Genomic DNA, 14,477 nt, shown 5'->3' on the forward strand with positions numbered 1-14,477 from the left:
ACTGTGATTATACACAATCAGTTTTTAAACACTGTTTGTAACAGTGACTTTTCATGTTCAGTTTTTAAGCACCCATTTGCAACAGCAATCTGACATATTCACAAATTCTTTGTACTCATTCGCAACAGCTATCTGGCATATTCAATTCAAAGCATTTGTATGCAACAGTGCTTTGGCATATTTACAGTTTTTATAAGCACTCATCTGCAACAGCAATTTTACATAACCAGTTTTTAAGCACTCATTTGCAAACAGTAATTTGACAAAGTTCAAAGTTCTCTGGCAACAGTGATTTTACATATTCAGTTTTTAAGCACTCGTTTGCAAACCGCGATCCGACATATTCAGTTTTCCAGCACTTGTTTTGCAAACAGCGCTGTAATGTTTTTTCACAATCATTCCCATGACATGGAGGTTGTAAAAAAAGAAAAAAAAAAAAAAAGAAAAGAAAAGTACTTATGTACACTTTGTGACAAGGCTGAATATGAAAAAAAACCTGGCAAAACACACACAATATCATTGAACACATTCGCAGTTTAAAGGTTTTCAAAAAAGGAACTTGACCTCCTGTCTGTTCAAAAACTGAACAGAAGAGTCTTGCATAGTGCTAGTTTTTTTTGTTTTGGTTTTTTTTTTTTTAACTCATCTTGGCTTTCCACATGCATCGTTGATTCAACCCAGGGGAGGCAGTGAGGGAGGGAAGGGGGGTGGGGGGAAGGGGTGTATCATGTCTATTAAAACAGGCAGACACTCACTGCCTGAGGCATGCCTGTCAACTGGCTGCAAATCTCTTTTGTCTGGTCTAAAAAACACGTCTGTACAATTCTGCTTTAGGGTGTCTGGGTATTTACATTACGTGTGTGTGTGTGTGTGTACATGTGTGTGTGTGTGCACGCATGCGTGTGTGAGCATGTGCGTGTGTGTGTGTGTGTGTGTGTGTGTGTGTGTGTGTGTGTGTGTGTGTGCCTGTATTTGCGTTTGCTTGTGCGCGTGTGTGTTTTGTCATTGACACATTCCATTTGTCTTGCTAGTATTAAGCCTTGATTATAGAGCCCCAAGTTTTTATTTTTGTTAACCTCCATCCACCCCCCCACCACCCCCGCAGTCCCCCACTCGCCCCCCTCCCCCCATGAATGCCCCCCCCGCCCCCCATATTGACGTTATCTGTCAGCGCTTTGGGCCACAGTGCTCAGAGCTAAAGCATATTACAAATACCCGTCATTATCAAAATTACCAAAAAAAAAAAACCCCCAAAAAACACAACAGTGTCAGTCAGTCAATCACACAACAGATTTGTAACCTGGGCAATGAACCCTCACTCAAACTAACTCTGAAAATCAAAAGTGAAAAGAATAAGGAACCTACCCCCCCTCTCCCGTCCCCCCCTCAACTTTTCCATCCTTGGGTTTTAAGCCGTTGTTATTCCCACTCATGCTCAGGAACACAGAGGCATGCATTTTGAATTAAAACCCTGCCGTGTACAAAATTTCTTTTACAATTATAATATATAATAAACATTAAAAAATAAAATAAAATAAAAAAATCTTTGATTCGTTGCCGTTGTCAGCTCTCTCCTTATACAGTGTGATTAGGGATCAGATGTCTGCATGCACTTGCGTTAAAAAAAAAAAAAAAAAAAAAAATCACATACCCGTGCAATGGCTCACATGCGTGTACTTACTCGCATCACACACAGTTCATGTTTCAAGAATCAGTTAAAACTGAACCTCATTTTCTGTCTGTATGAATAAGGAAGGTCAGTCTGAAACTAATAAACACACAAAGTTGGCTGCAGGCACCACAAGAAAAACCACAACAAAAACAACAACAAAAATCCTGCAAAAGGGGGGCAGTAGACAAGTGGTCATGCGCCAAACTAGGAACTGAGTGTCCATAGGTTTGATTCCCACACAGACTGAGACTTTAACCCCCCACCCCCGCCCCCTCCCCCCCCCACTCCTGCCCCACATCCCCTCCAGTTCCAGAACAAATAAAAGTGAACGAAACACAGAAACCCAGAAACTGAGAAACCAAAAACAAGATGCCAGACATTCAAAAAATGAAAAAAAAAAGTCCCAACATTTCATTTCAAACATGCTCACATGCTTGCCTATACACACACACATTTTGATAAAGCTCTTGGCTGTCGGTCACTGGCTGTCGAAGATCAAAGCAATCACGGTTTTTGTATTTTTGACATCAGCTCAAATATAAGGCACTTTCAAAAAAAGATTATTAAAAAAACCAACAAGTTTATCAAATGTGCTGTACGAAGTTATACAATCATCAAATAGCACAACCAGCAAGGTAATCACCTTAAAGTGGAAGAAATTTCTGTTCAAAAATCATTTTTTAAAAGTGAAATCTTTGGCAAAAAAAAGAAAAAGAAAAAAAAGAAGATTAAATTCAGCAATACACAGACCCCCCCCCCCACCCTTCCCCCCCACTCCCCTCCAGAAGAACATCTAAGCAACATCACCACAGCTAAACAACCAACCAACCATATCTTTTCTGGGGGAAAAAAATCAACCAGAAACCAACAATATCAAGTTAAAAAACACAATTGTCAGAACCTTTTTATTTTGATGGGTTAGTCCAGGGAATGGATGACGCGTCAACAAAACAAAGAAATCAGTCCCCACAACGCACACACACACACACACACACACCCACCCTCTTAGAAAAGGCACACACACACACACACACCCTCTTAGAAAAGGCACACACACACACTCTCCCCTGGTCAACCTTGACTGTAAACGTTTTGTCAGAAAAACCAAACCACTCTTAACTCACTCAGTACGGCCAGTCCTCTCTTCTCCTCTACACAGACCCCTCGGATGTCCAGTGGGTGTCTGAATGACCCAACCTTTAGCTTCCGTCGTCAGAACTGTGGTATTCTTTGTCAACATTCACCTCTTCAGTATAAGAGCGTTCTGCTTGCAATATTTTGATGATGGTAATTGGGATGAATCGCTGTTAACGTCGTCTCTTTCGCCGTTCGTATGGAGAGAGTTAACCCCACTACTCTTGAAAAAAAAACCCAAAAAATGGGACCAAGACCAATAGTGGGTGGAAGTCATACCTGTACAATTTTTATCTCACAAAACAAAAGAAGAAAAAGAAAACCAAAAAAGGTAGACATTAAGTACACCAAACTCCACATCCAACGAAGTAAGTACCCAAACTTTACAAAAGGTCAACTTGGTGGGTGGGTGGGACTGAACGAACGAACAATGCGTATGACCTGACAGTCGCAAGTCTTTCACTTAGCACCATGCATTCAGCTTTTGCGAAAACTTTGTGAGGTATATGTAACAACTCAGCTGAGATCGACTGGGAAGGGGTAGGGGGGAATACGGAGGGGACGTGGGGTGTGGGGGGCGGGAGGGGGGAAGAGGGAAAAGTAAGATAAAAATCAGCCGTCAACAGGTGGGTTACTGGTGTATAGCACTGGACAAGAGGGAAGATGGGGGCAGCATCATTAAGACTTTTTGATTTGGAAAGATTGAAAAAAAAAAAAATCATGTCAGAACAGTAGTTTTGGTATGAAAAAGAAAAAAAAAGAAGAAATTATAAAAAACGAAAATCAACACAGGCTCATATACACTACCCCTCACCCAAAACCTGTCTCCTTTTTCTTTTTTTAAAGTGAGTAGGGCCCGGGACTAGTGATTGAATGGTCCGTTTAAAATCGTTTCAACTGCTCTCTCCTCCACCCAAGTCAAAAAAAAAAAGAAAAAAAAGAAGAAAAAAAACAAAACAACAAAAACACCAAAAACCCCACCCAACACCCCCTCACAAAACCCCCAACAAGAACTACATAAAAAAAACAACGCAAAATCACCCTCCCAACACAACCAAAAAACCCCCCCAAAACCATGTCAAATACTGCAGCAATGCCAAGGCCACTTGGGAACTGTGTCAAGGTCACTCGGAGAGGACAACATAGGGGAGGAGGGGGGGGGGAAACCTTTTTTCTCTTCCCCAACACCCACACCTTCCAAATCATTTACATGACACATGCACACTCTGACGCTGATGCTGCCTCTGGTGAGTGCACAGGTAAGGCCAAAAAAACAGGTCAAATACTGCAGCAACAGCACTGCCAAGGCCACTTGGGAACTGTGTCAAGGTCACTCGGAGAGGACAACAGGGGGGTGGGGGGGGGGGGGGGGGGAGGAGGAGGAGAAGGCGAAACCTTTTTCTCTTTACCTCCACCTCCCCCAATGTCATTTGCACAACACACCCACACTCTCATGATGCTGCAGCCTCAGATGAGCATGCAAGTAAGGAAAAAAAAAAACAAAAAAAAAACCCAGGTCAAATACTGCAGCAATGCCAAGGCCACTTGGGAACTGTGTCAAGGTCACTCGGAGAGGGAAACAGGATCTAGGGAAAACCTTTATGTGTCATTTACACAGCACACGCACACTCTCATGATGGTGCTGCCTCAGGTGAGCGCGCAGGTAAGGCAGGCGAGAGAACCGGCACCAGCAACGCCGACACGGAAAAGGCCACATCCCAGAATGCACCGCCGCCTTGGCATGCCGCTCACAGGCTTCGGGGCTCGGGAAACGGCGCCCGCACCGCCAGCAGTCTTTGGTGCGAAGGAGAGCCCTGCTGCTGCTGCTGCTGCTGTTGTATTGTTTGCTGCTGCCTGTTGTCGTTTGGCTGTTGTTGAGGGATGCCGCTTTCTTCGATGACGGCGGCGGCGGTGGTGGTGGTGGTGACTGCTGCTGCTGAGGTGGTGCTTGCCGATCGTTGAGGAGTGACTGGGAGGAGGCGGCCTTGAGATGCCCGGCAAACTTTCTGCCGAAGGAGCTGCCGTTGAAGAGATCTGCCCACACAGAGTCTCAGTGTCAGAAAAGTGTCAAAAAAGCGTGCTTGCTGACTGATTCTTCTTCTTCTTCTTCTGCGATCACTCGTATGCACACGAGTGGGCTTTTACGTGTATGACCGTTTTTACCCCGCCATGTAGGCAGCCATACTCCGTTTTCGGGGGTGTGCATGCTGGGTATGTTCTTGTTTCCATAACCCACCGAACGCTGACATGGATTACAGGATCTTTAATGTGCGTATTTGATCTTCTGCTTGCATATACACACGAAGGGGGTTCAGGCACTAGCAGGTCTGCACATATGTTGACCTGGGAGATGGTAAAAATCTCCACCCTTTACCCACCAGGCGCCGTCACCGTGATTCGAACCCGGGACCCTCAGATTGACAGTCCAACGCTTTAACCACTCGGCTATTGCGCCCGTCTGCTGACTGATTGGTACCTGCAACATTGCATCTGCCTAGCAGATGAATACCTGGCCAGCAGCGTTTACCCAGTTATGCCAGTCAGGCCTTGAGTGCATGCATATATATATATTTGTTTATCTATCAATGTAGACTTCATCTACAGTTTTTGCTATTTTGTGTACCTATCAAAGGAAATTTTCTATCTAAAATTACGTTTAAGTAACATACTTACCGTGACCCACTAGTGCAGACTCCGGCAGGGGTCTGACATTCCTGTCCTGTGCAAACTACTATCCGCCTATCGCCTGCGACGCCATTTTCGATACATATGCAGATTAGCTTGTCGTATGGGGCTCGCTGGCTCGCTGTGGAGTGTGTTGTTACAAAATCTCATGAAGAAACTTTCCATTCGACCCTTGACACGTTCGCAATGCCCGGTGCAGCTGCGATTATTATGCTACCCCATGAGGAAAATGTGGAAAAATTTTAATTGTTGAAACCGCTATAGCGTTCTGTCTTCCGGAACGCTACCTTACATCAGGAACGCTATAACGTTCCATCGTCTGGAGTGAGTTAAACACAAAACTCTGTCACAAAAAAACAACAAAAAACAAACAAATAAAAAAAACCCAACCACCAAAACAACACAGTTCAACGCAAATCATCTAAACCGTTACGTTCCTTCAGGCAAACAAGTCTAGGCTGTGCTGAAGATGTCAGGCCCTTCCACTCAATGCATCATCCACAAATTATTACAAAAAAAAAGTCAATAGCATGGAGCACAAATACAATGATGATGACAATAACAACAAGAGAGGCAAGGCCTTCAAGACTCACTTGTGATAAATTAAGTCCCCTAGCATTAAATACAGAGTAATTTCCCATTTTTACTATCTGCACCAAAACGTTTGCAAAATAAATAAAACTTCCATGCTTAGCAAAAGAAGTTCCTGTTTGAACAAAAAATGATAATAATGACTGCTCTTGTTGTTGTGTCAGAATAAGAGGTCAAAGTGCCAAGTTTAGAGAATACAAAAAATATAAATATAACAGTAAATGCAGTTTGCATATAATTAGGCTTCATTTTTTTTTTTTTTTTTGTGCCCATCCCAGAGGTGCAATATTGTTTTAAACACGATGACTGGAAAGATCTGAATTTTTCCTATTTTTATGCCTAATTTGGTGTCAACTGACAAAGTATTTGCAGAGAAAATGTCAATGTTAAAGTTTACCACGGACACACAGACACACGACACACACACACACAGACAACCGAACACCAGGTTAAAACACACTCACTTTGTTTACACAAGTGAGTCAAAAAGGGAAAATAAATCATCATCAAGGCTTCATAACAGTTACAACATCAACAGTTAAAACAAACAAACAAAAAACAAACAAACATAAACACACACACAAATACACCCACTCACAAGGAGATTCTGAATGCAAAGGGGAAGAGCGACGTTTGTTGTCCTCAAAGCTGGTGATGTACGCACAGCGCTGTTTGTGTTTCTTCAGCACCCCTGCATCGGCAAACTTTTTCTGGCAGCCCTGGCACCGGTACGGGCGCTCTCCTGCAACAGTCAGCATCTCCTGACAACTAACTGACATGCACTGTACATGTCTGCTTGAAAAAGCAAACAAAAAACAAAATGAAACAAACAAAAAAAAACCCCCAAAAACAACGACACCAGACAGAGAAAGCAACAACAACAACACACACACACACACATCCACGAAAAACAAAACAAAACAAAAACAAGAGAAGCAAGGCCTTCAAGACTCACTTGTGATAAATTAAGTCCCCTACAAAAAATATAAATATAACAGTAAATGCAGTTTGCATACAATTAGGCTTCATTTTTTTTTGTTTTTTTGTGACCATCCCAGAGGTGCAATATTGTTTTAAACAAGATGACTGGAAAGAACTGAATTTTTCCTATTTTTCTGCCAAATTTGGTGTCAACTGACAAAGTATTTGCAGAGAAAATGTCAATGTTAAAGTTTACCACGGACGCACAGACACAGACAGACAGACAGACAGACACACACACACACACACACAACGGAACACCGGGTTAAAACATAGACTCACTTTGTTTACACAAGTGAGTCAAAAAAGACATCTTCAGCAAATAGTCAAATGTTAGCTTCAGCTAAATGAGCCCTCTGGTGTCTTTTTACACGCACCGAGTTCTATTTGTATGCCAAATTTGATGTCAACTGACAAAGTATTTGCAGAGAAAATGTCAGTGTTAAAGTTTACCACGGACACACACCGACACACACAGACAACCGAACGCCGGGTCAAAAAAACCCCCCCAAAACCAAAACCAAAACCCCACCCCAAAACAAACACACACAAAAATGACAGGGAAAAAAAAAAGGAAAAGATTTTCTTTAAGACACAACCCCTAAAAACGAACTCCACTTTCTATCTAGCACTGACCCGTATGCTGCCGATAGTGACGCTTCAGACTGGACGACTCGGTGAACGTCTTGTCGCACCTGTCACACGCGAAGGGACGCAACCCCAGGTGGGTCTTCATGTGGCGCAGCAGAATGTAGCGTTTTGAGAACACCTGGGGGAAAGGAGAAATGAAAAGTTTTGTGAACACCTGGGGAGGGGGCGGGGGGGGGGGGGGGGGGGGGGGAGGAGAAATGAAAAGTCTTCTGACCACCTGGGGGAAGAAGATATATAAAGTGTTGTGAATACCTGTGTGGAGGAGAAATGAAAAGCTTTGTGAACACCCGGGGAAGGAGAAATGGAACATTTTGTGAAGAAGATATTAAAGTGTTGTGAATACCTGGGTGAAGGAGAAATGAAAAGCTTTGTGAACACCTGGGGAAGGAGAAATGGAACATTTTGTGAACACATGTGTAAGGAGAAATGGAACATTTTGTGAAGAAGATATTTAAAGTGTTGTGAGTACCTGGGTGAAGGAGAAATGAAAAGCTTTGTGAACACATGGGGAAGGAGAAGTGTAACGTTTTGTGAACAACTGTACAAGTAAAGGGTAACGTTCTGTGAACACCTGGGGAAGGAGAAATGAAAGGTTTTGTGACTACCCGGGGAAGGAGAAATGAAAAGAACTGGGAACACCTGTGTAAGGAGAAATGTAAAGTTTTGTGAACACCTGGGGGAAGGAGAAATGAAAAAGTGTTGTGAAAACATGCGTAAGGAGAAATGTAATATTATGTGAACACCTGTGCAAGTAAAATGTAATGTTTTGTGTACATTTTGGGGAAAGGAGAAATGAAATGTTTTGTGAACACCTGGGGAAAGAAATGTGACGTTTTGTGAACACCTGGGGGTCGGAGGAACAAAAGATTTTGTGAACACCTGTGAGGGAGGAGAAATGAAATGCTTTGTGAACACCTGGGGAAAGAAATGTAACGTTTTGAGAACACCTGTGGGGGAGGAGAAATGAAACTTTTTTTGTGAACACCTGGGGGGAAGAAGAAATGAAACATACTGTGAACACCTGGAGAAAGGAGAAATGGAACGTTCTGTGAACACTTGGGAAAGGAGAAATGAAAAGCTTTGTGAACACACCTGCAAGCAGAATTAAAAGACCCCGTCCCTCCAACACCCCTGAACACCCCTCCCCCACCTTCTCCCTCAAAATAAAAGAGTGGTGTTGCACTGTACTGACGCCACTCTCCCCTGAGAAGAGCAGTCCAAATTTCAAAGACAAAGAGAAAAACACTATGCAATACAATGCAAAAGGGTTGGAGCTTCACAACGCATTGGCTGATGCCCATTTGGTCAAATCACAAATGAAAAAAAAAAAAAAACAAAAACCAAAAAAAAACCCACACAAAAGAAACACTAAGTAATTCACCCACCTTCTTACACTGCGTGCACGGGTACAACCAGCAAGACGACGGAGACGCTGCTGCCTCCGCCACCGCCGCCGCCGACGACGAAGAAGAAGCCTTTCCACCCTTCGTCCTCCTCCTCCTCCCTCCCACCACCCCCTCCTCCCCCGCCCCTTTCTCCTGCAGGCAGGACCCCCGCTGCAGGTGCTTCTTGAGGCCCGAGTTCTCCAGGAAGGTCCGGCCGCAGTGGAGGCAGCGGCAGAGGTTCTGGCCCGTGTGCAGGCGCGTGTGGCGCTTGAGGCTGCAGGCCTCCGCGAAGCTCTTGCCGCAGTGCTCGCAGGTGTGCAGCTTCCGCTTGGGCGCCTGGCCAACCCCGCGACCCCCGCCATCGGCATCGCCGCCGCCACCGCTGGCACTGCTGCTGCTGCCACCCCCACCTGCCCGGCTGCGATGCCAGGCCAGGTGCTGGCTGTAGTTGGCTGCGTCTGAGAAAACCTGGGGGGGTGTAGAAAAAAAAAAAAACGAAAAGAAAAAAAAGGATGAGGTAACAGATGAGAACATTGAAATAAAACAAAAGAAAATAAAACACATGGGTGCGGCTGCACTGTGTGAGATGACACGCTCTCCCTGGAGAGAGAGCAGCCTGAATTTCACACAGAAAAATCTGTTGTGACTATAAAAAAAAAATTAAAAAAAAAAAAAAAAAAAAAAAATTCAGTACAATACAATGCTATTCAACACAAAATTTTTACAAATTACAACACAAAGACAATACCAACAGAATGCAATACAAATACAACACAGAAGACAATCCCAACACAACACCATACAAATCATACAACATAAAGACAATACCAACACAACACAATACAAATACAACAACAACAAAAAAAAAAAGACAACATCAACATAGTACAAACACAACTAAAAAAAAACAAAACAATACCATCACAACACAATACACAAACAACACAAATACCATGCCAACACTTCTTCTTCTTCTTCTGGTGTTTGTGAGCCACGTTCACTTGTAGTTGTATGTACACAAGTGGGCTTTTACCTGTATGACTGTTTTTACCCCGCCATGTAGGCAGCCATACTCCGCTTTCAAGAGGGTGTATGCTGGGTATGTTCTTGCTTCCATAACCCACCGAACACTGATATGGATTACAGGATCTTTAACGTGTGCATTTGATTTTTCTGCTTGCGTATACACACGAAGGGGGTTCAGGCACTGAGCAGGTCTGCACATATGTTGACCTGGGAGATCGTAAAAAATCACCACCCTTTACCCACCAGGCGCTGTCACCGTGATTCGAACCCGGGACCCTCAGATTGAAAGTCCAACGCTTTAACCGCTCGGCCATTGCGCCCGTTGATACCAACACAATACAACACAAAGACCACATCAACACAACACCCAAAAACACAGAAGACAACACCAATACAAAAAAACACTAAACACAACAACAACAAAAACAAGAGAGGCAAGGCCTTCAAGACTCACTTGTGATAAATTAAGTCCCCTAGCATTAATTACAGAGTAATTTCCCTTTTTTACTATCTGCACCAAAACGTTTGCAAAATAAATAAAAATTCCATGCTTAGCGAAAGAAGTTCCTGTTTGAACAAAAAATGATAATAATGACTCCTCTTGTTGTTGTGTCAGAATAAGAGGTCAAAAAGCCAAGTTCAGAGAATACAAAAAAATATAAATATAACAGTAAATGCAGTTTGCATATAATTAGGCTTCTTTTTAAAAAAATTTTTTTGTGCCCATCCCAGAGGTGCAATATTGTTTTAAACAAGATGACTAGAAAGAACTGAATTTTTCCTATTTTTATGCCTAATTTGGTGTCAACTGAGAAAGTATTTGCAGAGAAAAATTACGTTTAAATAACATACATACCGTGACCCAACTAGTGCAGACTCCAACAGGGGTCTGACATTCCCGTCCTGTGCAAACTACTATCCGCCTATGCGGAGAAAATGAGAGAACTACAGCCGATAACCTCCCGGAAGTAGGTAACGTCCCCTTTGTCCCCCTGGCTAGCGCCCTCTTTTGAAAAAATAGCAATGTTAAAGTTTACCACGGACACACAGACACACACACCTACACACACACAGACAACCGAACACGGGGTTAAAACATAGACTCACTTTGTTTACACAAGTGAGTCAAAAACAAAGAAGACAACACCAATACAAACAAACATTTAAACACAACAACAACAACAAAAATCATCATCACCTTCCCGCAATCCACACAGCGAAGCTTTGAACCATCCAGCACAACCGATGAATGAGCGTAGCAGCCCCGGGCCCTGTGCTTGCTCAGCGAGCCACTGTCGGCGAAGCCCTTGAGGCACACGCCGCACGCGTACGGCCGCGCCGAGGCGTGCCCCTCCAGGTGCCGCCGCAAGGTGTCGGAGTCCGAGAAGGACCTGGTGCAGACGGTGCAGCGCAGCGAGGGCGTGACCCGGTGCGCCTTCTCGTGCGCCGTCTGCTCCTCCTTGGTGGAGAACACCTGACGAGACCAACAGGGAAGCATGAAATTGATCTCTTGTAAAGAAATCAACAGGTAATATGGTTAGACATGTATAAAAAAAATTTTTTTAAGTTGTTTTTTTTAAATTTTGGTGTGTCAAGTGGATGGTTAGCTCAAATAGGATTTTCACCTTATAACAGAACTTATAGATTTGACACCAAAAAAATGTTAATGTTTACTTATATTTATGTAAAATTGAGGACAGCTTTCCACAAATATCAGTTTTTTTGAACAAATTAAAAACTCGATATAGAATTGAAGAATATAATGCATATATTAACTTTAACCATACCATTTTCTCTGCCAGATGGCTGCCTTACAAATTATTGATCACAAATGATTAGTAACCTGTTCATGATTAACGAAAATTAACCACCCATATTTATTTTCTTTTTATTGATATTTATAAGAAATGATTGAGGTGTTCACTTTCTGTGAATGTGTTCTAAGATACTTGACAGTTTGTATTCCTTGACAGCTTGTGTAAGATCTTAAGAAATGAATGATAATACTCCATGATGATAACCAACCAGTGTATAATCCAGCTGCTTGGCTGTTTCTATCAGAGTATTTATGGTGTTCGTTTGGTTTTTTTGTTTGTTTTTGTTTGTTCTTTGTTTGTTTTTTCTTCTTTATAAATGTCCATTAAGATGCTGCTGTTGTTGTTGTAAAATGTCAACCTACCAAAATGGAATTTAAAAAATGTTTAAAAAAAAAAAAAAAAAAATGTTAATGTGTCAAGTGGATGGGTAACACCTAACACCCTCCCCCCCCCCCCCTCGCCCCAAACCCCACCCCCGGAGAGTTTATTTTACAGGTTAGAGAACAAAAAAACTGTAGGTGTAACTTCAAAATGGATTTTCCCCCTAAAGAACTTATTTTACAGGTCAGACATAAAAAGAATGTTGGTATGTCAATGGTAAGCTTAAACAGGATCCCCCCCCCCCCCCCCACGCCCCCTGTCCCCTAAAGAACAAATTTTACAGGCTAGAGAACAAAAGCGACAACAAAAAACAATAGTAGGTCAGGTGTCGAGTGGGTGGTTATCTCAAAAAGGACTCCCCCACCCCCTCCTCCTAAAGAAATTTATTTTAAGTTAGAAAAAAACACAACCTACTTTGCAAGTTACAGATGTTGGTGTGTCAAGCAGATGGTTAGCTTAAAAAGGATCCCCCCCGACCCCCCAACTCCCCTTCGAAAGAATTTATTTTACAGGTTGGAAAAAAAAAAATGCAGGCGTGTCGAGTGGATGATTTGCTCAAAAAGGTTTTTTCCTCCTAAGAACTTATTTTACATGTTAGACATTAAGAAAAAAAAGAGAAAAAAAAGGAAAAAATGTTGGCATGTCGTATGTGGCTGGTCAGCATAAAAAGGATTCCCCCCCCCCCCCCCCCCCTCCCATGAAAGAACTTATTTTACAGGTAAGACATAAAAAAACAACAACCAGGTAGGTGTGTCAAGTAGATGGTTAGCTCCCCCAAACACACACACACACACGCATACGCACACGCATACACACGCACACAAAAGCAGACACAGATTTACACGCAACACACACTTACACTCATCTAACATCATTATTAACAGCTACACTATACACAGACTAAAGATTGAACACACACGCACACACACACAAGTATATAGATATATACACCTAACACACACACACACACACACACACAAAAGCACAACCCCTACCCCCACATTTTTTGTTATTGTTTTTTTTGTTTTGTTTTTGTTTGTTGTCTAATATCACTTCAAGTGGAAAGACGTTAAACTGAAGACGAACGAACACAAAAGCAGACATAGATCTATGTACACCCAACATTCACTCAAATACACACACTCGTCTAATATTATTCATAGCAATACTAAAGACAAAATAAACAACACACACACGCACACACACACACACACACACACACACGCGCAAACACACAAGAAGACACAGATAACACACCCAACACATACTCGTCTGATAAATGGAATATCATCATTAATAGTCAAATTACAAACTAAAGAACACACACACACACACACGACCACACACACAAACTCAACTCACCATCTGACACTGGGTGCAGGCGAAACCCTCCTCGGCAGCAGCACCCACCACCGCCCCCTCCTCCACCACTGTTGACACCCCCGCCACACCACTCTCTCCCCCTCCTCCTACACCACCGCCGCCAGTCTTGCAGCCTCGCAGCCAGTGCCTCTTCAGGCTGCCCTGGTCCGAGAACACCTTGTCGCAGTTCTCGCACACGCATTGTTGCTGCTGGTCCGAGTGCAGTCTGGCGTGGCGCTTCAGGCTGCTGGCGTCGGAGAACACCTTCCCACACACCTCGCAGTGGGTGAGGGATTCTGGGAAGGGGCCCGGAGGAGTCGTCGCCGCGGGCAACGCGGGCTCCACCGACGAGCTGCTTCTTCTTCTCTTCTTCACCACCGTCATGGTGGGCGTTGTTGTCGGAGGCGGGGTGGTGGTGAGCTCGGCACATGCGCTCCTCCCACTCCGACTCTCAGATGACAGAGACTGCAAGGAAGACGCTGCCGCCAAAGCAGAGCTTCTCTCCCTTCCGATTTCTGGTGATGCTCTGCTGATCGGGTGTTCATCCGACGCACCCTCTCTCTTCTCCGTCATGAAAACGGCCGCCGCTGGGAAAACCTGCAAGATGAAAAACCATCCACGGCGGAACGTACGGACGGCGGCGACAATGGCTCTGTCTTGATAATCATGCGCGCCGCCTCCGGTTCTGGTTCCGATTCTGCCGCTGACCTGTTACAGGTCGTTATCGACATGTCAAACAAGGCAGACCTGGCCGGAGAACGTCCAAACTCTTGCGGGTCGGCAGAAAACACC

General features: G+C 43.7%; 1 protein-coding gene across 1 annotated transcript in view; it reads right to left on the minus strand.

The window, feature by feature from the left end:
* Nucleotides 1-3,806: 3,806 nt before the first annotated feature.
* The window catches only part of LOC143276853 (uncharacterized), a 28,949-nt gene continuing 18,278 nt past the window's right edge, over nt 3,807-14,477 (minus strand). The window contains exons 9-15 of the mRNA XM_076581510.1: nt 13,686-14,393; nt 11,324-11,599; nt 9,266-9,567; nt 9,100-9,214; nt 7,700-7,832; nt 6,681-6,824; nt 3,807-4,840 (exon numbers count right to left, since the gene is read on the minus strand). Of these exons, the coding sequence (XP_076437625.1) occupies nt 4,413-4,840; nt 6,681-6,824; nt 7,700-7,832; nt 9,100-9,214; nt 9,266-9,567; nt 11,324-11,599; nt 13,686-14,393 (2,106 nt within the window). The 3' untranslated portion in view covers nt 3,807-4,412. The remainder of the gene's footprint in view (nt 4,841-6,680; nt 6,825-7,699; nt 7,833-9,099; nt 9,215-9,265; nt 9,568-11,323; nt 11,600-13,685; nt 14,394-14,477) is intronic.

Source organism: Babylonia areolata, chromosome 33 (assembly GCF_041734735.1).
Source record: "Babylonia areolata isolate BAREFJ2019XMU chromosome 33, ASM4173473v1, whole genome shotgun sequence".
Classification (NCBI taxonomy): Eukaryota; Metazoa; Mollusca; class Gastropoda; order Neogastropoda; family Buccinidae; genus Babylonia; species Babylonia areolata.